We start from the raw sequence: 26,027 nt of genomic DNA, 5'->3' as shown, positions 1-26,027 counted from the left end.
CCATCAGCTCTGGAGCGGTCCTGCCAGCGCACTACAGGGGAACAGTCTCTGCCACCCGGAGCTTCCTGCTGTCCCTGTCCTACTCCCCATCAAGCCTCATCCTGCCCCCTCTCTTTACACTCACCTTTCCCTCCCTCTGCTCTGCGACATTTCACAAGCATGAGCGGAGACAGGAAGGACCCAGAGACTGGCCAGAGCACCCCTGGCCTTTCACAGGCAAGGAAGCCAAGGCCCAGAGAAGGTAACAAAACCCAGGACTGCAGGTGCCCAGGCCACAGCCTCTGACCCTCCCCAGTGGCCATGAGCCCTGGTTTGTCCCCTTTCCTTCAGACTCAGGTAGCAGCCTGTCTCCTATAGGGAGTGCTGGGGCCATAGTGGCAAGGCCTGCTGGAGTCCCTGGGCTTTACAGGGAGTCACCATCCCCACCCCAGACCACAGGAGTGACCTCTCCTTGACCATTTTACAGCTGTCTCTCAACACAAAGAAAACTCAGAAACCATGACTGAGCAGCCCCTTCCTGGGGAATCACTCCGATTCTCTCGCAGGCTGCCTGTGTTGTCAGCAGGATAAACCTGGGGATGGTAGCAGGGAGCAGATGGCCGTGATGTGTGCAACCCCATGCTGGCAGATGCCCACGGGCGGGCTCCGACAAACAGTGGGTTCAGACCAGCCACTTCTGAGTGGGCATGCCCTGCTCATGGCTGTCCAAACAGAGGCAGCCTGGGAAGAGCATTCCTACACCTGTCCTGGCTCTGCACAATCGCTTGAACCTGGGAGGCAGAGGTTGCCGTGAGCTGAGATTGCGCCACTGTGCTCCAGCCTGGGCAACAAGAGCAAAACTCCGTCTCAAATTTAAAAAAAAAAAGAAAGAAAGAAAAAGAAAACGAAGTACGGGGAGACAGAGCAGCGGGCCAACTCAAAGGGACTTGCCCTGCCATGCCACTTTTCCTCCATCTAAGTGCCATCAATTCAGGCCATCTGACTTACTGGTCTCAGCCCAGGCCCCTGCAAGGGGCTGCAGAACTCTCCAAGCAGAAGAGTAAACCCTTGCCCAGGGTCTGTGCCCAGCTCAGCTCAGACCTTGGCGGTGCTCTCTGCCATCCATCACCTCCTGGGCTCTGCCCTCCGGCCCCCGGTTGGGAACTGGGTCCCCGCTACCTCTCCTTTGCAGTGTCCTTCCCTATTTCCCGCCTGAGTTTTTGCTCCCCTCAGCTCCACCAGGTGGACCAGGCCCCTCCTACCTCTTCTGCATCAAGCTCAACATTTATTTCCCCTATTAAACTTTCAGTTTCCACAGACAGGGTGTGTTTGCTGATATCCTGGAGGCAGAGTTTGTAGCTAATTTAAAACATACCAGGATTTAAGGACTGCTTATGACTCCTCCCCACCTGCCCATCCACATCTGCCTGTGACTTAGTGCCCCAGCCCCTGCCTGAACCACTTGCTTCCCTTTATTACCATCTTGGCAGAAAATTGTGCAAAGTCAATCTAATTGTGTTGTTTAGGCATGTATTAAAATACTCAAGGTGTGTGGCGTAGAATATTTCCTTCCTAGAAACAGGCTGTACCAAAAACAACCTATAAAACTTGAACCACCCACAGAGACAGGTGGCTTCTATGTAAACTTTAGTATTTTATACAAATTAGAATTTTTAACAGTTTCAAAGGGCAGGAAGCTGGAAAGGGAAAACACTCAGGAGGAAGAAAAAAAATCCATTTGGGAAAAAATAACTGTGTTAAAGGAACACCCAAAAATGTGCTGCATATGTGGCCATGCAGCTGCCTCTGTGAACAGTTCTGGCAGCGGAAGGAAAGGAAGAGAGGACTAATTCTCAGTGTCTTTCTAGATATATGCATTAAGGAGTCACAGCTAAAAATCTTTGGAGGCAGAGGCTCAAAATCATTAGTCATTAGGGAAATGCAAATTAAAACCACAATGAGATACTACTTCATACCCACTAGGATGGCTAGAATCAACATGCAAAAAAAAAAAAAAAAAAAAGACAATATCAAGTGTTGGTGAGGATGAGAATGAGAGAAATTTGGAGCCCTCATAATACACCACTGGTGGGAATGCAAAATGGTACAGCCACTTTGGAAAACACTGGGAATTTCTTTTAAAAAGTTATACAGGAATTTACCATATGAACCAGAAATTCCAAAAGAAATGAAAATGTTGGCCAGACGCGGTGGCTCATGCCTGTAATCCCAGCACTTTGGGAGGCTGAGGCAGGTGGATCATGAGGTCAGGAGTTCAAGATCAGCCTGGACAAGATGGTAAAACCCTGTCTCTACTAAAAACGCAAAAAAAAATTAGCCAGGTGTGGTGGTGAGCGCCTGTAATCCCAGCTACTCAGGAGGCTGAGGCAGAGAATTGCTTTAACCCAGGAGATGGAGGATGCAGTGAGCCGAGATTGCTCCACTGCACTCCAGCCTGGGCGACAGAGCGAAATTCCATCTCAAAAAAAAAACAAAAAAGAAATGAAAATGTTGGTTCACACAAAGATTTGTGAGTGAATATTCATAGCAGCATTGTTCATAATGTCCCTAAGGTGGAAACCGCCCCAAATGTCCATCACCTGGAATGGACAAGCAAATTGTGGTCTATTTACACAATGGAAAAATTATTTGGTAATCAAAAGGAACAAAGTACTGATACATGCTACAATATGAATGAGCCTCAAAAACATTATGCTAAAGAAAGAAGTCAGTCACAAAAGATGACATATTGTATGATTCCTTTTTTTTTTTTTTTGGAGTCAGGGTCTCAGGCTGTCACTCAGCCTAAGTGCAGTAGTACAATCAGCTCACTGCATCCTTGAACTTCTGGGCTCAAGGAATCCTCCCATCTCAGCCTCTTGAGTACTTGGGACCACAGGCATGAACCACCACACCTGGCTAATTTTTAAGAATTTTGTGTAGAGATGGGGATTTCACTATGTTGCCCTGGCCTCAGGTGATCTGCCCACCTCAGCCTCCCAAAGCACTGGGATTACAGGTGTGAGCCACTGCACCTGGACTGCACGATTCCATTTTTATGAAATGTCCAGAAAAGGCAATCTACAGAGAAAGAAAATAGATCAGTGATGGCCAGTGGCTGAGTCTGGAAATGGGGACAAGGGATTTTGAAGGCAAGGTGATGGAAATGTTCTAAAGTTGAATCATAGTGATAGTTGAACTCTGGAAATTTACTAAAAATCATTGAATTGTATACTTAGAACAGGTGAATTTTAGTATGTAAGTTATACCTCAATAGGGCTATTTCTTTTTTTTTTTAAATGTTAAATCTCTTGGGGCAAGTAAAACTGCAGCAAAATCAATAGTGTTACACAGGAACTCGGCCACAGATCTTGGAGCTACGGACAAATCAAACATGATTTGGTAAATTTAAATCTGCTCAGGTTTAATAAAATAAGACTCAGTCAAGAAGCTGAACCACTTGAGGTTCTAATAATATTACTTGATTAGTACCTTGGATTTATATTTCTTTTATTCTAGTTCCAAATTGTAGTCGTTAACATCTAATAGATGTGCATGAAAGTTCGGTGTTGCTTTACAGCCTTCAATAATGAGTTGTGTTCTTACAGAAAAAGCACAATTAAAGGGGAAGCTAAGTAATTTCTCGGTGATAGTGAAGAGATGCCTGAGATCAAATTCCTGTTTTACCGAATGTTCTGCAACATTGGGTGTGTCACATAACCTCCCTCAGTCTTTGTTTTAGGTAAAATCAGGATGATAGCACCTATCTTCATAGCATCTCTAAGTATTAAGATAATACATGCAAATAACAATGGCTCACATGAGTCTCTCACTCCATTCCCCATCCCTAAGGTTTTCCTGTGTGTGGGTCCCTGGCCAGTAAATCTCCTTAGCATGTTTCTTTCAGACATTCTGCCAGCTGCTTCAAATAGTCCACCTTGCCAGTGTCTCCCTGTACCCTCTAATTTCACATACTTGGCAAAGTTTCCCCATGGGGCTTCCTCTTCATCTCCCTGGCTATAAGTAAATTAATTAGCAGGAGTTGGGCTGCAGGCGAATTTGTGGGCTTTAATGAGTTTGTCTTTGTGACTGACATCTCTGGTGATGTGCAGAGTCCCCAGGGGTCCCGAGCCGTACCTTTTACTCAGCCTGTTTGGAACCTATCCCAATACCCCAAGTAGATGTTATCTGATGATTGAGCACTGCCTGGCACAGACAGGGGCAGGGATGACAGTGACAACAACGGACATAGTAATATTAATAATTAATGCTCATTAAATGCACACTACAGGACCCACAAGTCAGCACATCCCGTCTTACTGTAGGCTCAGAATTAAAGATGTAGAATGAGAGGACCATTTATGTGCCTAAGTGTAACCACACAGCAGATGAGAATTTTCCTTACGTGGAAACATTCCAGTTAAATATAAGGATTCTGTTTTAAAGCATAGTCACAACTGCATTAGAAATGAAAAAAGAATGTTAGAATTCTGATATGGTTTGGATGTTCATCCCCACCAAATCTCATGTAATCCCCAGTGTTGGAGGTGGGGCCTGATGGGAGGTATTCGGATCAGTGTTCAGTGTTCAGTTGAATTTGTATCAGTCTACTTTTGTGTTTCTATAAAGGAATACCTGAGACTAGGTAATTTATAAAGAAAAGAGGTTTACTGGGCTGACAGTTCTGTGGGCTGGACGAGTATGGCACCAACATCCACTCGGCTTCTGGTGAGGCCTCAGGAAGCTTACAATCATGGGAGAAGGCAAAGCGAGGTTAGGCATGACAGTGGATCCCTCGTGACTGGCTTGGTGCTGCCCTCGTGATAATGAGTAAGTTCTTACTCTGAGTTTATGCAAGATCTGGTTATTTAAAAGAGCATGGCACTCCCTCTCCTTCTCTTGCTCCTTCTCTTGTCATGCCTACCCTTGCTTCACCTTCCGCCATGATGGTAAGCTTCCTGAGGCCTTACCAGAAGCCAAGCAGATGTTGGTGCCATATGTGTACACATCCCCCCCCCCCACAGAACTGTCAGCTAAGTAAACCTCTTTTCTTTATAAATTACCTAGTCTCTGGTATTCCTTTATAGTAACAAAAAACAGACTGATACAAATTCAAAATCACCATTTCAGGATTGCTAATGAATTAATGGATTCAAGCACTGAGATCAATGGCTGTTTTTATTACAAAAGGGAGACAGCCAGACATCTGTCTGCCTCCTGATGGGAAGTCCACAATCCCATCTATAAAGTCATCTTGCCAAATAAATCAATCAAAACTGAACCTGACCAAGCTCCTAGATCCAATTTTAAATCTGCAGGACACAGAGGGGACAGAGGAACATGTGAAACTACACCACAGGGATGCAATCAAAAAAGTGTAGACCCTACAGAACCAATGATGCAGTGTCTTCAACAAATGAATTACAAGGAAAAGGAAAATGAAGAGGACACATAGATTAAAAGCAACTTAAGAGGTACATCAACCAACATAAACCAACATCAGCCAATTATATTGCACAGGCTTTATTTAAATCCTGATGTGGTGGCTAACATCTGTAATCCCAGCTCTTTGGGAGGCCAAGGCGGGTGGATCATGAGGTCAGGAGTTTGAGACCAGCCTGGCCAACAGGTGAAACTCCATCTCTATTAAAGATACAAAAAATTAGCTGGGCGTGGTGGCGGGCACCTGTAATCCCTGCTACTTTGGAGGCTGAGGCAGGAGAATCACTTGAATCCGGGAGGTGGAGGTTGCAGTGAGCTGAGATTGTGCCATTGCACTGCAGCCTAGGTGACAGAGCGAGACTCTGGCTCAAAAAGCAAACAACAAAAACAAACAAACAAAAGAATTGCATAACATGCAAGAGACACTTGGAAATTTGAACACTAATTAGATACTCAATGATATTAAGGAATTAATTGTACAGCATTGGAAGCTGGGTGATGAAAAATAGTACTCTTTTTTTTTTTTTTTTTTTTGAAACAAGGTCTCTCTGTTGCCCAGGTGGGAGTGCAGGGGGTGTGACCACAGCTCACTGCAGCCTGAACCTGCTAGGCTCAAGCAATCATCCTACTTTAGCCTCTCAGGTAGCTGGGACTACAGGTGTGTGCCATCACACCTGGCTACTTTTTTAAAAAAAGTTCTTGTGGAGATGGGGTGCCCAGCCATGTTACCCAAGCTGGTATTGAACTCCTGCACAATCCTCCTGCCTTGGCCTCCCAGAGTATTGGGATTACAGGCATGAGCCACCATGCCTGGTCCACTGTATTACTCTTAATCTGCTTATAATTTTCCACAATAAAATATTACAACCAATTACCAGATTTACTGCTCTCTAATTTTTTATTCACAGTCACCATTGTCATTACTGTATTTCATCTGATTTGACATTATGAATTGTAAGAGGCACTACTATTTTTTGTACTATCAATAAAAAACAAAATGCTGCCAACTAAGTGATGTACCACTGATTATAACATGCATCCCAGTTTCAGAGCTGTTAATGTGGAAACAACATGTGTCTTAGAATCAATGTGATATATTATCATCATCATCACCATCAATATTATTGTTAGCTAAAGCCAGCATTTATCAAGCACTTGTAATGAGCTAAGCTTCGTACAAACATCCTCTTTAATCTCATAACAACCCTATGGGAAGGCGTCCCCATCTTACGGATAAATAAAAATGAGGCCCAGAGAAACTGCCCAGAGTCACACAGCCAATAAGAGGCCTAGGTGGACTTTGAACCCAGGATGGTCTAACCCAGGTCTGTGTCCTTCCTCTGTAAGAGGCCACCCCCAGTGAGCCCAGCAGCCCAGAGCCAGACCACTGCCTGTCGGTGGAGGCTGCAACCTCCCCCAGGCCCGCCTGCTGGGAGGGGAGAAGAAGAAGGCATCAGGGCGCTCACAGAGTCTGGATGGCCCGCAGGGAGGTGAAAGTGCCCTTGGCGAGGCTCTGGATCTTGTTGTCATACAGGGAGAGCAGCGAGAGGTTCTGCAGGTCCTGGAAGGCATCGGGCCGGATGCAGTTGATCTTGTTGGCATTCAGGAGCCTGTGGGCAGAGCCAGGACCAAGTGGTGAGGAGAGAGGCTTGACATGAGACCCATCTCACGTCCTGGGCACCTTCTTTGGCCCCGGCCTGCGTTATTACAGGGAGGATCCCACAGGAGCAGGCCTTCTCCATGCACAAGGACATCTCGGTCAACCCACTCTTCTCTCTTTCCGAGAACTGCTCAGATGCCCTGTGGGATTCTGGGAAAGCAGAGAGCCACCTTGCAAAGGCATTTTGGTTGGAGGGGGGGCTCCTCCTCCTTCCCAGAGGTCCATTGGGTTCCCCAGACAGCTGAGTTGGAACGTTTGTGTTCTGTGCCTCTTGAGCCCTGGGAGAAAATCCTTGCCTGAAAGTTCACGGTTCAAGGAGGCCGAGCTGGCCTGGGTGTCCCCCTGGAGGAGAAAGCTGTCTCCAGCCACACCGAGCTCCTCAGGAGCATGGGCTGTCTCAGGAGCCTCTCTGCTTTGGCATCCTGTGAGCAGCTGTGAAGCTGCCTCTACCTCCCTCTCTAGCCTCTGCAGAGCCCTGGAGACTTTCTCAGCCCTAGTGGGTCTGCCTGTCTTCCAAGCTCACTGTCTCAATTGAGTTCCATACCCCAAAGAGGCTGAAAGGGACAGTCTAGCAGGCCAGAGGAATGCTGGCCCTTCCCTGGGTCCCACCCAAGACACCCAGGATTCATTCTTACAGGAGCTGTAGGGTGTATAAGCCTCCAAACACACCGCGGGGGAGGTCTGTGATCTTGTTTCCATAGAGGACCCTGGAGAAAAGGCAGCAGAGAGGAGAGTTACAGAGGACAGCCCACCAGAGCGATAACACAGCTCTGCAGATGGCCCCAGCTCAACAGTGCTGCCCCTAAGCCATTTACATGAAGCACATCCTAATGGTGTATATTTGTTATAGCAACTTGTCCACCACCCTCACACGTGGACCCCACAGAAGGCTGCAAAGGGGTGCTTCCTGGGAAATTCATCTGGTCTAGAATCCAAAAGGAGATTGTTGAGAGAAGAGAAAACCCCATGGGCAAGAATAACTAACATATTTTCAGAGAGTTACAGGAAAAAATAGAATGCCAGACGGCACATGCAGTGTGAGATCCGGATGGTGGGACTTCAAGCATTTTTTTAATATACTTTAGCATTTTCAAAGTTTTCTGCATTGAGCATGAATTCCATGTATAGATTTTTATAAAAAACAAAAGTTCAAAAAAAACACATGTAGACATGGGTGGGTTCGGGGGGACAGTGAAAGCATCCAGGAGGTTTGGGGAGGGGGGTTGTATGCCATTCCCAATATCATAATCGGACCCCACAAGCTACCCTCGTAAATGTTCAAGCTGAGTAAAAAATCCTGGGTACTTCTTCTTCAAACGTGGCTTCGAGATCATTCCTGGAGTGGGGCACAGCAACAGCAAAGGCCCTGCAGGGGAGCTGTGTGCGCCTGTCCTGTGTGGACAGGTGACAGGGCCAATGTGGCTGGAATGGAGGAAACAAATGGGGCGGTAGCTTGGGCTTTACCCAACCAGCATCAGGAAGCCATTGAGACAGCATCAGATTCCCATTTCAGAAACACCCCTCAAGCTGCTGGGTGGGAAATGGAGCAGAGGGGGCAGGAACTGAAGCAGGGAGGCAAGATCAGGGCTGGCCGAGATAGACAGTGTTGGTGGGGTGTACTGGAATCATCCACGTTGCTATATGCAGGGAGGAGGCTGTGACCAGGTACCCATGAACAACAGAAAACCACTTGATTGGGTTCTTCACTTTTTACCTTTTTAGACTGCCATGTTCCAACTTAGGAGAGCTTTATTCACTTCTCAGAGGAAGGGGCCTGCATTTTGGCAGGCCACTTTCAGAATCTGGTCTCCTCAGCCAATGACAGCGATCCCTCACCAGGCTGTCATGCACAGCTGTGTAGGGTGTATACTGCACAACTTCAGGGGTGCCATTCACAATTAGCCCCAGCCTCTACTTGGACTCTGCTCCAAGAAAAGATGGCATGCACAGAAGGCACTGAGCTGGCAGGCTCCCACACTCCCCGGGGGAGTTCCATTCTGTTGTACTTGCCAGGCCTCTAGTCTATGCCAAGCACGTGTCCTGGGCTGCCAAGGAGCAGGTGAAAACACTCATCCCCTAGAGTAACAAATGGCCCCTCCTACAGGGAACTCGCCCAACTCCAGGGCACCCTGAGTGTGCTCTCCGTACAGACAAAGTGCTGTAGGACCTCGGGGAGTGAGACACTTGGTGAGTGGGAGATGGGGGTGCTTCACTACCTTTTGTATGCTCTATTGACAGACTTCCCCAGTAGAGCCCGAAGGAAGGGAAATACTGGAAGGAGGAGCCGGCAAATACTGTCCAAGCAGCACCCACCACATCTTGGGATTCATCACATTTGGGATAAAAGATAGCAAGGTGTGGCAGATGTTATAACTGGAGCTGGTGCTCACTGGCCCGGCGGTGACTGCAGAGGCCTCAGGAGCAGAGTACACTGGGCTTTGGTGGGGGGACAGGGCCAAGATGGTTGTGCAAAGAATGCTGGGAAAATCCTCACCGTGGCAGGGAGTGCATCCCAGTTGCCAGGGGCAACAGCTCTGCCTAGCTTCTCCACACTTCTCCCGCGCCCAGCATCAGAGGGTCCACCAGTGAGGAAGAGGGAGCTGGAACAGCAAACCCTTTGCAGCCAAAGGATGACCCACTGAGGCTGGGGTGGGCAGGGACTGTGTGGAGGGGGGCATAGTCCTGCTCCTCCTGGGCCCTGCCAGCCTCCTCAGGGGATGGCCTGGGCCGCTGAGGAAGCCTTGGCACTGCTACTCACAGTGAGTTCAGGGAGCGGAGGCCCTGGAAGGCGTCGGGCGCAATCTCAGCAATCTGATTGTTGCTCAGGTCTCTGCAAAGTGAGCAGAGGAGAGGGGCATCTGAATCCCTCAATGGCCACTGAGCCCTGCCCAGTCTCCTCCACCTCCTAGATGCCACGGAAGCAGGGCGGAGTGCTTTGAAATGACAATAGTGAGAGGCCAGATCTTTCCTCCATTTGAAAAGCCCATGGCCGCTATTTCCCTGTGCAGTCTGAGGGCTGGGCAGGAGGGGGCACTCCAACTTGGGAAGTTATGGACAAAGCTTTCCCATGCATCCTAGTAATCTCCTGGCCCCTCCCATCCTTAATTGCTCCTATTGGTACCCAAGCTGAAATGGGAGGATGACAAGCAGCTCCCATCACAGGCCAGGCTCAGGCTCAGCACTCCCTTCAGGCCTCATGATAGCCCTGCAAGGAGGTCCCTGCACAGCCAAGCAGCCTGAAGGGCAGGAATGCCAGGTGACTGGCTCAGGGCCACTCAGCTGCGGGATGCTGAGTTAGGGCCTGCCCCAGGGCTGTGGGGCCACCCAGGATCTCCATCAGCCTTGTACCAGCTCCCCAGGAAGCAGCGGGAGGCACTCACATCCTCCGTAGCTTTCTGTAGGGTGAGAAGGCTCCAGGGGGGATGGACTTGATGCCATTGAGCTCCAGGCGTCTGCGGAGAGAAAACAGAGGGGAAGCGCAAGGGCCTAGGTCAGCCCAGCCGTGGGTGTTATCTGCTGGGCTCATCTACCCTGAACAAGCCTTTGGCCCCTCCTGCCCCTGTTCCCTTCCCCCTTCCAGAAGTTGAAGTCTGGGGTAAGGACACTGGAACAGACAGAGAGAATGCTGACTTGAGTTCCATTATCCCAGGCGTTTGTAACTGAAAGGGGCCCACAAATGATGCTGAGAACCCAATTCTAGCAGACTCACACCGCTGGGTGGGACCACAGACGGACACTCCCTCCCCAGCCCTGCAGAGTTTCCCAGTCCTGGACACAAAGCTCAGCCCAGCAGGGGCAACCTGTGTATTCTCCATGGTCACTGAGGGGTCTTGGGGCAAGCCCTGAGGCAGCGCCTACTCCAGCTCTTCACTGGCCCTTCGGAGCCAGGCCAGCCGAGCGGCTGCGCCCCAGCATCTGCCCTGCCCTGTACTCACATCTCCGTCATGGTCTCCGGCAGGTTGGCCGGGATGGCAGTGAGACCTTTGCCACGACAGTCCACGATGCCATTGCTGCAGGTGCACATGGCCGGGCAGGAGCCGGAGGACAGGGTGCAGGTGGGCACGCGCCCCGCTTCCCCCTGGCCTGCAGAAACAGGGGGGTGTGGCCTCAGGCTGTCGTGCATCAGCACCTCCCTTGAGCCCAGATACAGACTGATGGATGGGACACGGTGCACACTGCAGTTTCTCTGGATGAGGATGAACCAGGGGGATCACTAATGAAATAAGATTCTGGACTTTGGTATAACTCTGTGGGCACCTGGCACACAGTAGTTCTTATCAGATGTTTGCTGAACTTGAATCTGAACTGAACTGCACTGGTGTGTGATTCATACACGAAGAAATCCTTGCCCAGAATTCTGAAGCTCTGGATTCTAGTCCAAGTCACTTAACACTTCTGAGCCTGAGTCCCCTCATCTGTCATATGAAGGTGATAATGACTGTTTCCTAAACACTCAAGCACTTACTCTATGCCACATTCTATAATAAGTGTAGTACATGCAGTATCGCACTTAAACTTAAGAGGAGCCTATTACTGTTGCAGTATGGACATCAAAGGGGCCAGGGAGGACGTGGGCAACCAGCTATCACAGAACCCCAGAGGGAAGGTGAAAGGGCGTGGGCTTTGAGGCCCACCTCTTTTGGAGCCAAGTTTAGAGGGCCCAATTCAATGACTTGTCTAGGCAGCAGAGGTGAGGCGATCGGAGGAGGGAGAAGGGGGTGATAGCAGGGGCAAGGAGCCCAGAGGACATTAGAGGAGGCACTGAGTAGGCCAAAAAGAGGATGAGGTGGAACAAAGGAGGTGGTGAGTGGATGAGGCAGTGAGGGGACAGGAGGGAAAAGGAGAGGAGGCAAGAAGTGACACGCAGAGACAAAGGCCATGATGAGAATGGGAGGTGATAGATGGGGCAGGAGGGGCAGACAGTGGGGTCAGGAGGTGATGGGTGGGGCCAGGTGATGGGCCGGGTCAGGAGGTGATGGGCAGGCCAGGTATTAATGTCGAGATTAGGGGCGGGAACAAGAGGCAGGGCAGGAGGCACCGGACAGTTGAGAGCCCAGCAGGGGCCTGCACCCACCTGAGCAGCTGAACTCACTCTTCTGGACCTCTGCCACATTGAGACCACGCAGGCTGGCTGGGCCCGAGCACTGGGTGAACAGCCCGATGGTTGGCCGCTGCCTCAGCCACTGTGAGAGCCAGGCCAGGTGGCAGTCGCAAAACAGGTGGTTGGAGTGCAGGCGGCTGCAAGAGGACAGGGTGGCTCACAACCTATTTGGAGCCCCCAGCCCAGCCAGATTGTGGGAACCCCCAACCTCAGGCAGGTGGCTGCCCCTGGTGCTGTGTTCAAGCCAAACACAGTCTACATTTAGTCAAGTAGGCAGCTCAATTCCAACCCGGGGATTATCCACAGCCCCATGGAGATCCTGCTGCTGTCCCTCCCCTCCCACATGCTCTGGGCACAGCTGTGCCCAGCAAAGCCCAGGTCATCGCACTGACCTCGCACAGGCTCACTGCCCCAAACCGCCTGGCTCATTTTCAAGCACAAAAACAAATCATTTGTTTTCCAAAGAAAAATCAAATTAAGTGGCACTGGATGCCCTGCAATTATATAACTCCTTCCACCTCCGACTGCATGGAGCCCCCAGCCTGGGCTGGCCTCTGGGAGTCTGAGGGAGAATGAGCTCTATAACCTGTCTGCAGAAGCTTCGCCTCCTGCCCCACCCACCCCCAGCATCAGCTGGGCTTGGATGCCCTGCTCCCTGCTGCCCCAGCTGACTCACAAGGTCCGTAACTTGGGCATGTGGTTGAAGCTGGACACGGGGATGGTGGTGATATTGTTGTTGTTCAGGGTCCTAAATGGGAAAAACCAGAGTCATTTAGCACCTGCCCAACAGATGATGTGGGACAGGGCCGCCCTGCTAATGAACGGGGAAGCTCTCGACCTTAAAGTGGACCAGCACGGGGCTGGACGTGGAGGGGCTAAGCCAAAGAGCATGAGGCATATCCCACCCCACAGGAAAGCCCTGAGCTGGGACGGTGACTGTGAGCCGATGGCACCATAGACTCCAAGGCTGGTAGGATGGAGACATGGAGCAGGGTGGGTGATGGGACATGTCCCAGGCTTGGGTTGGCTTGGAAGAAAGGGTGGGGTTTGGATAGGCGGGGGGAAAGGGGGAAGCATTCCAGGCCAAGTGCCAGAAACCCTTGGGTTTCATCCTGAGCAGGTTACATTGGGACACACTGCTTGCTGCAGGCATGACCCCATGAGTGCTTGTCCTCCCCTCCTCTGAGCGCTTCTAGGAGGGCAGGTTTCCCCCTTCCTGTCTCCCTGACGCCCGCTGCCCAGGCTGTGGCACTTGGCACCCGCAGAGCAGGGCCCTCCACACCCCTCCTTCCTTGCCCATGCTTTACTTACAGCACCTCCAGCCCCCGCAGAGCACGGAAGGCCCCTTCCTCAATGCAGTTGATCTGGTTCTTGTCCAGCTGTCTGTGAAGGAAACGAAGGTTGTAGAGAGAAGGGCACATTGCCTAGAGTAAGGGTGTCCAAACATTGTGACCACGTGCTGCATTCATTCAAAAGAAGCACTCCTCTAGTTGTTTGTTACGTGTATATGTGTCAATCCAAATAGTAAACGTTAGTAAAAACTTAATGTTTTTTTCTAATTTTCAATTAAAATCATAAATATAAGTAAAAGTTATATTCTTCTACTCAACCTTACATTTCCCTTGGGGACCAGGCACCCCCCTACACACACACACATTTTGGAGACCACCTAGTGGGTGCTGGCAACTGAAAAATGGGAGAGTCACAAAGCAGTGGCAGCCAGAACTGGCAAACAGATTTTTCAGCCTGAGTGCCAAAGAGGTTGACTAGAGGTCTACCTGGAGTGCTGTTGTCAGAGTAAACTGAAGCTGTGAGGTGAGCTCTGTGGGAAAGAATGTGGTGATTGATTATCAATGTCTGCCACAGGCGTGGGAGGGGGTGTGTGTGACAAGCATGCCAGGCATTTGCCATCCCTGCTGTGGTCAGACCTCAGGGATGTGGTAAGCCTGGACCAGAATAAATTTGAATAGTAATAATAATAAGCCATTACAATTAAATATCATTTGACAAAGTATATTTATTTCCATGTCTCATTTAAACCTCAGAAAATGCCTATGAAGTAGATCTTATTATCCCCATTTTCCAGAACAACATATCGAGGCTCAGTGATGTTCACTGACTTGCAGCAGCGTATGTGACATGTAATCAGAAGAGAAGATTCAAACCCAGCTCTCCCAGCCCAAATATGAGGTGAGCACAGACACTGTGCCATCGAAATGGACTGAGAACATTGCCCACACTGATAACATGCTTCACCAAGTCCCCAAGGGCCCCCTCCATTGGCTATCACACGGAATCACAACCAAGGGAGAGGCAAGGGCTGCCTGTTTCCTCCAACCCCAGATTATTCCAGAAGACCGTGCTGGCACCAATCCTCTGAGAGCCCAGGTCAGCTCCCTGGCTGCCTGGACTACACGGCTCGCTCGGGTATACCCTGAGGACACTGCCAGGAGTGGCCCTGGAGCTCCTGCACCCTTCTCCCTCCCAGGCCTGTACTCACAAATTTTTGAGGTCTGTAGCTCCCCGAAAAGCCTTCCTGGGGATTGCCTGGATGGCGTTCTCACTCAAGTCCCTGGGAGGATAAAGCCAGAGGGAGAGAAAACAGCGGTCAGAAAAGAGGTTCCTGCAGAGTGCTGTGATGACTCAGGGAAGCAGGGCAGGTGGGCTGGAGGGCACTGAACCGGCCACTGCTGCACCCCAGCACCTAGGACAGCGCCTGGCCCACAGAGGCCACTCAGCAAGCATTTGTTGAATGAATGAATGATGAAACTGGAGAGACACACCATGTCCTGGAGGGAGCTCAGTCCCCAGCCTCCCCTTCTCGGGCTGGGGGCTTGCAGCTGGAAGGAGAAGCCTGGGGCAGCTATGACCAGCCCTGCCAGACCCCACCTGATGTAGTTTGGATATTTGCCCCCACCCAAATCTCATGTTGAATGGTAATCCCTAGTGCTGGAGGTGGGGCCTGGTGGGAGGTGATCCAGTCATGGGGATTGATCCCTCCTGGTTTGGTGCTGACTTCTCGATGGCGAGTGAGTTCCGGGAGCTCTGGTTGTTGAAGGGTATGGAGCCTCCTCCTCCATTCTCCCTCTCCATTCCCCTACGTGAAGTGCCTGCTTCCGCCTCTGGCTTCCACCAGAAGAAAAAGCTCCCTGAGGCCTCCCCAGAAGTAGATGCCTTTGCTTCCTGCACAGCCTGCGGAACGTGAGCCAAGTCGATCTCTTTTCTTATAAATTACCCAGTCTCAGCACTTCTTTTTTTTTTTTTTTTTTTTTGAGACGGAGTCTCGCTCTGTCGCCCAGGCTGGAGTGCAGTGGCCGGATCTCAGCTCACTGCAAGCTCCGCCTCCCGGGTTCATGCCATTCTCCTGCCTCAGCCTTCCGAGTAGCTGGGACTACAGGCGCCCGCCACCTCGCCCGGCTAGTTTTTTGTATTTTTTAGTAGAGACGGGGTTTCACCGTGTGAGCCAGGATAGTCTCGATCTCCTGATCTCGTGATCCACCCGTCTCGGCCTCCCAAAGTGCTGGGATTACAGGCTTGAGCCACCGCGCCCGGCCAAGCACTTCTTTATAGTAATACGAGAACAGCCTAATGCCCACAGAAGTCAGCCCACCGGACCCACAGAGGCCAGTTCAGCCCCCCATAGCATCGTGCAGGGCTGCAAAGGGGCACACAACAGAAGTGCTTCTGGAGGGGGATTGATAACCACTGTCTGGCACCAGGCTGGGAGGGACGGCACCCTGGGCCATCTGTGGTGGCTGTGCCTGGGGCTTACGCTCTGTATCTTATGCTGAGCAAGCTGACTCAGTAAGGACAAAATTGGCTCCACGACCCAGCCAGCCAGTGGCCCAGTCAGGTCTTTAACTCCAGGCAGGGCCTGACTCCAAACCCGGTGCTCTTGGGGACTGCAGGCAGCAGGGCACCTCCGAGAGCCTGGGTCACAGGGAGTCAGGAGAACGCAGTGGGGCTGGGATCACTGAGGACTTCACAACTCCCCATGAATGCCCTGATGTGAGGGAGGGGACGCTGTCGGGACTGCAAATCCTCAGCCTCAGTGACTGCCAGGCCGGCTTTGGGGCCCTTCCTCCACTCCCTGGCAGGACCGGGCCTCTGACACCTGTCCACCTGCCTCTCTTCCCTCTCAGCAGCCTCCCTGGCATCCACAGACGTGTGCAAACGCCCCTTTCCAGGTCAGCTTTTCCTACTCACAGCCACACTCCCCCCAGGCCGGCACTGCCCTGAGTACTTCCCAGGAGCATGGCGTGGATACGATCACCATCCCCATTATACAAAGGAGAAAAGCGAGGCTCAGAGAAGCTAAGCAACTTCTTCAAGGTAATCCAGCTGGTGGGTGGTGGCTCCAGAATTTCAACCCAGGCATTCAGGTCCCAGAGCCCCAGCTTGTACAGCAGCCCTGGGGGTAGGAACTGCCATTGCGCCCATTTCGCAGAGGAGGAAACTGAGCTCCAAGATGTGAAATAACTGACCTGGGTTGGACCCAGGCTCCCTGCCCCAGAGCCTTGCCCCGGACACACCCGGGTCCTGAAGGTGAACAACCAGAGGCGGACCGTCCTGATGTAGGCCCCAGTGCCGGGCCGTTCCACAGCCCCACCTCCTCCTCCTGGGCCAGGCCTGTGGGTTTTGACAGTGCCCTTCCTTTCAGCCCCCACCACACAGGGTCCGAGAACGCAGTCCACAGCCCCCTACCCCGCCGCACACTGCCCCTTGAACTGTCAAGGCCACCGCTGCCCTGTCTGGGTTTCCCTGTTGAGAAACCTAGCGGTGTGCACAGAGCCCTGAGTCAGAAAGGTAGCGGGCAGCTGAGCTAGAGGGCACTGGACCGGCTGCTGCTGCATCCCAGCACCTAGGACAGTGCCTGGCCCACATCAGCCACTCGGCAAGCATTCGTTGAATGAATGAATGAATGAATGGATGGATGGATGGATGGATGAATGATGGAACTGGAGAGGCACCCTGTCCTGGAGGGAGCTCGGTCCCCAGCTACCTCCCCTTCTCTGGGCTGGGGACTTGCAGCTGGAGGGAGGAGCCTGGGGTTTGAGTCCTGGCCCTCCCCTTCCTGGCTGTGCAAGGCACCCTTTCCCTCCCAAGCCCAGTTTCCTCATGTACAAAATGGGAAAAAATGAAAGCCTGGCAAAACAATTGCCTGCCAGTCCCCACAAAGTGGGCACCAACATCTGTGCACTCCCTCCCTCAAACCCAGCCCCTCCTGTCCTGTCCCCCTACAGCCTTCAGAAAAGCAGCCAAGTAGCTGTGTCTGAAGGGGCCTTGGCACCATCAGCGCCCCTCGTTCTTGCTCTCTCTCCTGGAAGGGAGATGATTCAAGCCTGCAGCATAGACACAGCTGTCCCTCCTCCCGAGCCATCCCACCTGCCATCCCTGAGGCATCTCCCCTTCCTGCAGGGGAAGCTTCCTCCTCCCGCACTTGCCTGGCCCCATCTTCCCTTCCTGCTCTCCACATGGCATCTTTGGTCTTCGATCTTGGTTACTTGTGCCATATCTCCAGCTCCCCTGTGTAGTCTGTCAGTATTCCTGGAGACATTCCCCAAATTCCACCCATTTAGAAGCTGCTCCCCAGAGGGTCCCCAGTGGCCTGCTCCCTGCTGCCTGTCTTTATGCAGCAACTCCCCCAGCCCCATGTGTCTTGAGAGACACATTTCAGTCTTTGCCTGCCTAATCCTTGTTATCATCTCTTCCTTGCCTAGAGAGCTCCTTGGCTGCCGCATCCTCTTCTTAGTGTCTCTGCTTCATACAAGAAATTGCTACCCTGGTGGTGCCTGCCCTAATGGCTTGATGGTTCTCCTGGTCTGTAGACTTGTGGGCTTGTTCTCTCCATCTTCCTAAGTGGGGTGCTGCCACTGAGCAGAGTGGGCTGGCAGGGAAATTACTGGATTTAGAGCAGAGCTGTGCAGGCCACACAGGAAACAACAGACTGCCCACACTGGAGTTCATGGTCACGCGAGTTCCTCAGTAACCAGGAGCCTGGGCTGACATAGGAGCCCAACATGAAACCAAACCCGCCTTGATGGAGTGCCTGCAGGCACCAGTGACAGGCTGGGCTTGCAGATGCAGAGCTAACCACACGTGCGTGGTCTACCCTAGAGCACTCACGCCCAGAAGAGGGCACAGATGGGAAACCAGTGAGTGGACCTTCAATCCTTCACTCCAGAAATGTGTACTGAGAGCTGATGGTCTGCTGGGGACCCCCAAAGACTTGCTTTCATGGGGTGTACATGCCAGCTTTCAACAACGGCTGGAGGAGCAGTACTGCCAAAGAGACGGGAGAGTGCAGAGAAGTGAGTGAGCAAGTCCGCCGGAGGGAGGAGAGGTGATCTCTGACCGGATCTTACAGAGTTGATGCATCCCAGACAGAAATGAAAAATGAGGAAAGGGCATTCCAAGCAGTGGTAACAGCATGTACAGAAGCCCAGAGACGGGAAGGAATGAGGCAGGCTGGGGGAATCTCATGCGGTTTGGTATGACTGTTGTGTGTAAGTGGGAGGTCGTGGTGGTTAAAAGGCATCCACAAATTCTTTGACATTCCTCCCTTCAAAAGACGGAGGCTCATTCTCCTCCTCTTGAATGTGGGCAGGACTCAGTAACTCACTTCTGAAGAACCGCATATGATGGAAGTGGTAATCGATAACCTCCGACACTAGATCATAAAAGACACTGTAGCTCCCTTCTTGTTCTCTGGGAAAACCCAGCCAGGTCACAGGACACTCCAGCAGCTCTCTGGGGAGGCCCACATGGAGAGGAACCGAGGCCTCCTGCCAACAGCAGGCACAGGTTTGCCAGCCCTGTGAGCCAGCCATCATGGAAAAGCATTCTCCAGCCCCAGCTAAGCCTTCAGATGACACAACCCCCCAACATTGTGATGCAATCTCATGACAAACCCCAAGCCAGAACCACCCAGCCACCTACAGAGACTGTGAGATGTTTATTGTTTGTTCTTAAAAGTCACGGTATTTTGAAGTCATTGGTTACACAACAGTCGATGACTCATCCAGTGGTGCTTTGGGGCATGACCCTAAGGAAGGGAGGGGTGTGCTTAGGATCAAAGTTAATGAGCTGAAATCGTGTTAGAGACTTGGCTACATCACTTCTGCTTTTTGGGGGCCTCAGTTTCCTCATTTGTCCAATTCATAGGCTGGACCAGAAGATTGCTAAGCTCTTCACCAGTGCAGACCCACCCACATGCCTGCCAGACACATTGCTATGGTCTGAATGATCGTTTCCTCCCAAAAAAGGCATAGGTTGAAACCTAATCCCCAATATGATGGTATTAGGAGGTGAGGACTTTGGGAGGTGATAGGTCATGCAAGCTCCATCCGTCTAACAGGATTAGTGCCCTTATGAAAGAGACCCCAGAGAGCTGCCTTGCCTCTTCCTCCATGTGAGGACACAGCTAGAAGGCACCATCTATGAAGCAGGAAGCAGCCTTCACCACACACCAAATCTGCCACTACGTTGATCTTGGACTTCCCACCTCTAGAACTGGAGAAATAAATTTCTGTTGTTTATAAGACACTCAGTCTATGGCAGTTTGTTTTTGTTTTTTTTTAGAGACAAGGTCTTGCTGTCACCCAGGCCAGACTGCAGTGGCACAATCAGAGCTCACTGTCACCTTGAACTCCTGGGCTCAAGCGATCCTCCCCACCTCAGCCTTCTGAGTAGCTGGGACTACAGATGCGCTGGGACTACAGCTGCTCTACAGGTGGAGACAGGCTCTCACTTTGTCGCTCAGGCTGGTCTCAACCTCCTGGCCTCAAGTGATTCACCCAACTCAGCCTCCCAATACGATATTTGGTTATAGCAGCTGGAACAGACTAAGACACACATCAAGTGAGGTGGTTGCTTCTTTAGGGGATTTGGGGTCCCAGAAAGGAGGTGAGGAGAGTTGCTGGCCATATGCCTACTGAAAGAGGGGGTCTGAGGAGAAGACAGACACAGCCTCCCGCCTTTGCTGACCCACAGAGACTCAGGGAGATGAGAGTACCAGCATTACGAGCCAGATGGGGGCAGGGAGGAGTGGTGGCCTGAGGATGTCCACAGAGTCAGGAAGGCGGGACCTCCAGTGGGACCCTTATCTCAGCCCAGCCGACCACTCACCCTTTGGCCAAGCCTGGGAAGGAATGCTGGGCCGGCACTCACATTCATTCATTATTCCATTTAATCCTCACCACAACCCTGCAAGGAAGGTTTTTTTATTCGTATTGATTTGCTTATCGATTTAGACCCAACCTTGTTCTAGAAAGGCTTTAAGATGGCTTATAGGGATTTTCAAAACAGCAAGAGAGCAAGAGTGAAAAATGAGGCACAGAGAAGAGGAGGAATCAATGGTGGGTACTAAGAATGCATGCACCATGTGACCACACGCCAGGCACGGCCGATCGGGGCTCTGAGCTTTATCACTGAGAGCCAACGTGAAAGGAGAGCCAGTCAGTTCACAGCACCCACGGGACACGTATAAGTCTAAAAGGATCAGCTTCTCAGGAGTACAGCTGGTTTGGCACTCAGATGAGGCAAGAATTTTCCCAGGGGTCTTTATTAAAAATGACAGTATAGCCTAATCAATAACACTAGATCCTTATAATAAATGGGGTTTGAGTGTCTGTTTCTTATAATAGCATCAAAGTAGGATTCAGCAAAAGCAGTTCTATAAGGACTCACACCAGGAACTAAGTAGGGAAGAGGCAGAAGGCAGAGGCACACTCCAGGCAGGCCCAGTCTATGCAAAGACGCTGGGGCATGAGAGAGCCTGGTATGACTGGGGAGGAGCAGAGGCTCTGAGAAGGAAGTGTCAGCTGGGAGAAGCCTCATACAGGCCAAGGAGAGTGACGGGATAGACTAGAGAGGGCTGTGATCCGACCATCTTTTTAATTATTTTATTTATTTATTTAGAGACAGCATCTCACTCTGTCACTCAGGCTGGAGTGCAGTCACTCAATCACAGCTCACTGCACTGTTGAAATCCTGGGCTCAGCGATCCTCCTCTGTCAGTTTCCTGAGTAGCTGGAACTACAGGCGCATGCTACTATGCCTGGCTAAATTTTTTAAAATCTTTTTGTAGAGACAGGGTCTCACTATGTTGTCCAGGCTGGTCTGAAACTCCTGGGCTCAAGTGATCCTTCCACCTCAGCCTCCCAAGTAACTGGGACTACAGGCACAGGCACCGCGCCAGGCTCTGACCATCTTTCAGGCTTTGCTGTGGGGCACCAAAGCTTAAAGAGGAAAGACACAACCCCCAGGCAGGCAGGCGGCAGGTGAAGCCAAGGGCCAGTCAAGAGATGAGGGATGGCCCAAAGCTGGGTGTGGAACTGCCCCACCCTGGCCAGCCAGCCTACAGCCGGAAGCAGCCCACACTCTTTAAATGAAGACAGGAAAGTGAATTTGGGGCCCCAGGAGAGGCCAGAGGAAAACAGGTGAACCTTGGAAGCCTCAGGAAAATGCAGTCTGATGGCAGCAAAGTGGGCGGTAGAAGGAGCCTGCACCTGCAGACAGAAAGACCAGGTTCAACTCCTGTTTCTGCTATTGACCAACCATGGACCTGGGGAAATTCTGCACCTGAGAGATCCAGGTGCCCTATTTGTAAAATACCTACCACGTGGAACTTTGGAGAAGATTGTGTGAGTTTATGTACTTAAGCTTCTGAATCACAACCTCCGTTTAGCAACACTCAAGAAATGCTGGCTGTTGTCCCTGCCCTAAGCACAGCCTAAGCAACTCTAAGGCTCTGTTGTTTCAAGCTTTCCCACGAGGGGGCGCCAGAAGCCTTCCCTGGACCTGGATGCCTCAACCACATCGCAAACTATAACAGATACTCGCTCTTTTTTTTTTTTTTTCTTTTTGCTCCAATTGACTTCCTACCTTGCCAATACTTGTCTCATCTTTCCCAAATCCCTTTGAAATAAAGTGTATCATGTCTTCTGCCCCTGGTCTGCGTGGAAACCCCCCAAAAGCACCACCTAAGCCTTTCCCCATCAGTTTTCCCAGAGCCCTAGGACACCTTCATCTCCCTCAGATCCAGTCATTCCTGCCTGTTCTCCTCCCATGTGTCCTTGAAGTGAGGAGATGCCCGGGATGTGTCTGGGCAGAATGAGACATCCTGAGAATGGCCGTCCTGGAAGCGGGCGGGATCCACAACTGGAAGGACAAACAGCCAAGCCCAGGGCAGCAGGGGCCTGTCCCAGCCCTGGGAAGCAGAGCCAGACAGGGGTTCAGAAGGAGGGCAGGGGTAGGACAGTGACAAGGACACCATGACAGATCCCCAGAGCCATACTCGGCACAGAGCTGGGGAGATACAGGGCTGGGGCAGAAGCTGAGGGGCAGGACGAGGTCCCAGACTTCTGACAAGCACCTGGAGGAGGTGGGGATGCTGGTTCAGGGAACATGCACTGAGAGGCCAGGGTGCAGAGGACAAAGCCCACAGCTGGGTGTCACAGGGGAGACTTGGCTCCACTCACTTAAACCAGTGGCCTTGGGCAAGTCATGTAACCTCTCTGGCCTCAGTTTCCCCATCTGCAACATGGGGATGGAAAGTGGCACTTACGTTGCAGGATCTGATGGGGGAGGCGCCCCTGCCTAGTCCCTCACCTCTGTTGATATTCCTCCAGTTTCCCAGACCTCTCCTGCCACCCACAGGACCTGTGTACTTGCTGTGGCCTCTGCCTGGAATACTCTTCCCACACCTTCACCCAGGAAACGCTGTTCCTCCTTCACACCTCAGTCTACAAACACCTCCCCTAAGCCTGAGTCAGCTGCTCCGTCCGCAACAGACTCCCAGCACCCCCACTTTTACTCTTCGGCACAACCCGGGCTTGTAGTAAAATACAGGCGCACTGAATGTGATGAAGTACTGACTCTGGTGAACGTCCCTCTCCCTCTCCAGACCATAACCTCCCGGCAGCCACTCTCTTTCACTTTCCCTTGTATCCTGGCACATTGCAGGGACTCGGTCATTTTTAGCTAAATGAACTAAAATGGATCCTTACATGAGTCCCCTGCTCTAATCCCTCTCCAATTTCCCGGTCAAAACAAGGAGTTAGGACTGGCCAAGGGAGAGGCAGGAGCTCAGGGTCAGACAGGCTGGCTCTGTACGGCAACAGACCACAGCTCCTCACCTTTGCTGCGTCTACTTGTACCTGCTCTGCCTAACCAGGCTGCAGACCCAGTGAGATGCAGGCTCAGAAGGGGAAGGCAGGCAAGAGCAAGCACTTGTCATCGTTGTATCAACCACGCCTCTTCCCTTCACACATCCTTTGGGATATTAACAACCAAACACCCTCAAGTAGTTCCAAGTTCACACCAGCTTGAGGCAAGGGCCCTGCAGGCAAAGCCTGAACCCCATCGCTAAGATCAAGTGCCCCAGGAGGCAAGCTCCACCAACAGCAGCTCCCACTCGGCCTGGAAGCATCTGGCAACGCCAGTCAGCCCCCCATCCCTGAAGAGAAGGGGGCTGCCAGGCCCACACCCTGACTTGGCACCATCCCCAGTCACCCCGCTCTCGCTGCCCCTCCTCCTGCACACTCTGCCAATCCCCCCATCCTCTACCAGGGCTGGGGGAGGCAGGGGCTGGGGAAGCCAAGGTCAAGACCCCATGTTCTGGCTGCTAATCTGCCTTCACGCTCTAACCTGATTGGTCCCTGCTGGCAGACCAGCCTCTAAGGGGATTAGCAGTGGGGGCGGGGGTGGGAGTACACAGAGAGCCACTGGACACCCGCCAAGGCTGGACTGGGCTCTGGGTTCTTGCTGCCCACTCGGGTTCCACTGCAGGGCACAGGCCTTACTTTGTCTGCCTTTCATGCCACATGGAAGCTCTGGGCAGCCTGGCCTGTCTCCTTGGCCCCCTGCAGCCTGAGTGGTTACCTTGAACCAGGGCAGCCCAAGGGTTCCAGGGCACCTCATCTCGGGGTTTAGATCCTTGTCAGAAGATGGTTGGATTAAGGACTCAGACTCTGGCCTCATGCACATCTTCTAACCCCCAAGCCTCAGTCTTCTCCTGGTAAATGGGAATAATTATCACATGGCTTAACCACAGCTGAGTGTAGGGCTCTCAGCCAGGACTGGCAGAGTTGGCTGCCATTGCCCACACTTTAATAATTGTCTTTTGGGCTCTGTAGGGAGGAGGAGGGAGGGTCAGGGCCTGGGAGTCAGGAGGCTGAGGCTCAAGGCCACCAACACACTCCATGACCTCCGGCAGGACCGCAGTTAGTTCCCAACATCTGCAACAATACTGACCTCCCAGGGATGCTGGGAGGATGGGATTACATGCTGTGTCTGTCACACACTCAGTGTGCCCACTGATAGCTGGTGCCAGCACGGGGCAGCCTCACACAGCTGTTATCAATACGTGGCTGCCCGGGACTCCACTGCGGATAACTCAGCAAGTGAGTCCCTGGCACCCGGTGGATTGGCAGCATCATCATCACCGGGAAGTTTGTTAGGAAAGCAGATATTCTGGGCCCCACCTCCTGAGCCTGAACCTGCATTTCAGCAGGATCCCTCAGTGTCTCAGGTACACACTGAAGTCTGAGAAGTGCTGCCTCCAGCAGAGGAAAGGTGTAAAATGTTTTAATGTCCCCAGCTGGAGCCAAAGCAAACCGGATTATAACCTCTGTACTGGTTAGCATTTCAAAGCAAGGGTTGGAGGTGCCAACTCCTATTCTTTGGGCGCTGAGGCAGGGAGACTTAGACACAGACCCCCCTAGTGAGTGGAGAGAGGGAAGAGCAGCTACCAACCCCTCAGCTGCAGCTCACCAAGGCTCGCCTTCCTGAGGAACAGAGGAGGCACTCACAGGGCTGGGGGACAGGGACCAGCCACTACATTTGTCCCACAGGCCCTTCCTGCATTTCTGCCAATTTGCATGGAAGACGCCTGAGGGCACAGGTGAGGAGCAGGTGTGAAGCTCCCAGGTGAATCAGCTCCAGCACTCAGCAGAGGGACACTTGGCATCTCCAGCATGGCCAGGAGGTCAGGAGTCCCAGCTCTGGCTCCCTGCTCAGGCCGGGGAATGGGAGACAGACTCCTAAGGGCTGTCCTGCTCTAGGTCCCCGCTGCAGGATGGCCTGGTAGGAGGGAGGCTATCAATACCCGTGGCTGGGACGCTGGGATGCACATCCTGCTCGGAGATGCTCCTGGGATCTCGCTGGACCATCCTGCCTTGTCTCTGCCCATCCTTCACACCTCCCTTTAGATCCTATGCTTCCCACCTAGAAAGGGAATTAATTCTGCAAGTACCCCTCCCTGCCTGCTCTCTCTAGCCCATGAAACAACACTCAAGTGCCCCAGATCTACCCTGTGTAGATCTGCATGTGTGCACACCTATCTCCAGGTCAGGGACTAGATCTAATTCACCTTCAAGGTGGGTTCTGGTGCGCATTCGATGATAAGAACCTGAATCGTGCTGCCTTGGGTCTCAACTCAGAGGCCAGGGCTTTGTCCACTCACAAACCTCAGGTGCTCCCAGAAGATGCAAGTAGAAAGCTTATCAGCCAGCTAATTCTCAGTGTGAATCTGTTTGTTTCATCTTCTCCAGAAGTTCAAGCTCAGGTAGGGGCCGGGGCCAGGGCCGGGGCCAGGGTGCAAAGGAGACCCAGCAGTGGTGTCAAAGAGACCACACTGGTGCAGTGAAGGGGCAGTGGGTCCTGCCCGCCACAAGCCCAGTTTCTTTTAGTCTTGTCCCTCACCTCTCCGTCTTGTGAAAATACATGACGGAACCGGGGGCAGCAGCTCACACCTATAATTTCAGCACTTTGGCAGGCTGAGGTGGGAGGATGGCTTGAGGCCAGTTTGAGATAGGCATGGGCAACATAGTGAGACCCATTCTC

At 52.0% G+C, this 26,027-nt stretch overlaps 1 protein-coding gene across 3 annotated transcripts in view; it reads right to left on the bottom strand.

Annotated features, from left to right (window-relative positions):
- The window catches only part of LOC105478454 (slit guidance ligand 1), a 189,053-nt gene that overhangs the window by 50,520 nt on the left and 112,506 nt on the right, over positions 1-26,027 (bottom strand). For 2 of the 3 annotated variants that reach the window (XM_011735772.3, XM_011735768.3), the window contains exons 5-13: positions 14,683-14,754; positions 13,494-13,565; positions 12,859-12,930; positions 12,156-12,319; positions 11,017-11,164; positions 10,462-10,533; positions 9,840-9,911; positions 7,717-7,788; positions 6,888-7,031 (exon numbers count right to left, since the gene is read on the bottom strand). In XM_011735772.3, the coding sequence (XP_011734074.2) occupies positions 6,888-7,031; positions 7,717-7,788; positions 9,840-9,911; positions 10,462-10,533; positions 11,017-11,164; positions 12,156-12,319; positions 12,859-12,930; positions 13,494-13,565; positions 14,683-14,754 (888 nt within the window). Of the gene's footprint in view, positions 1-6,887; positions 7,032-7,716; positions 7,789-9,839; positions 9,912-10,461; positions 10,534-11,016; positions 11,165-12,155; positions 12,320-12,858; positions 12,931-13,493; positions 13,566-14,682; positions 14,755-18,804; positions 18,829-26,027 lie in introns of those variants that run through there. The other variant, XM_011735773.3, reaches the window with a different exon arrangement.

The sequence above is a fragment of the Macaca nemestrina genome, chromosome 9, assembly GCF_043159975.1.
Source record: "Macaca nemestrina isolate mMacNem1 chromosome 9, mMacNem.hap1, whole genome shotgun sequence".
Lineage (NCBI taxonomy): Eukaryota > Metazoa > Chordata > Mammalia > Primates > Cercopithecidae > Macaca > Macaca nemestrina.
The sequence above is the reverse complement of the archived record's forward strand: the minus strand, read 5'-3'. Positions and strand labels throughout refer to the sequence as shown.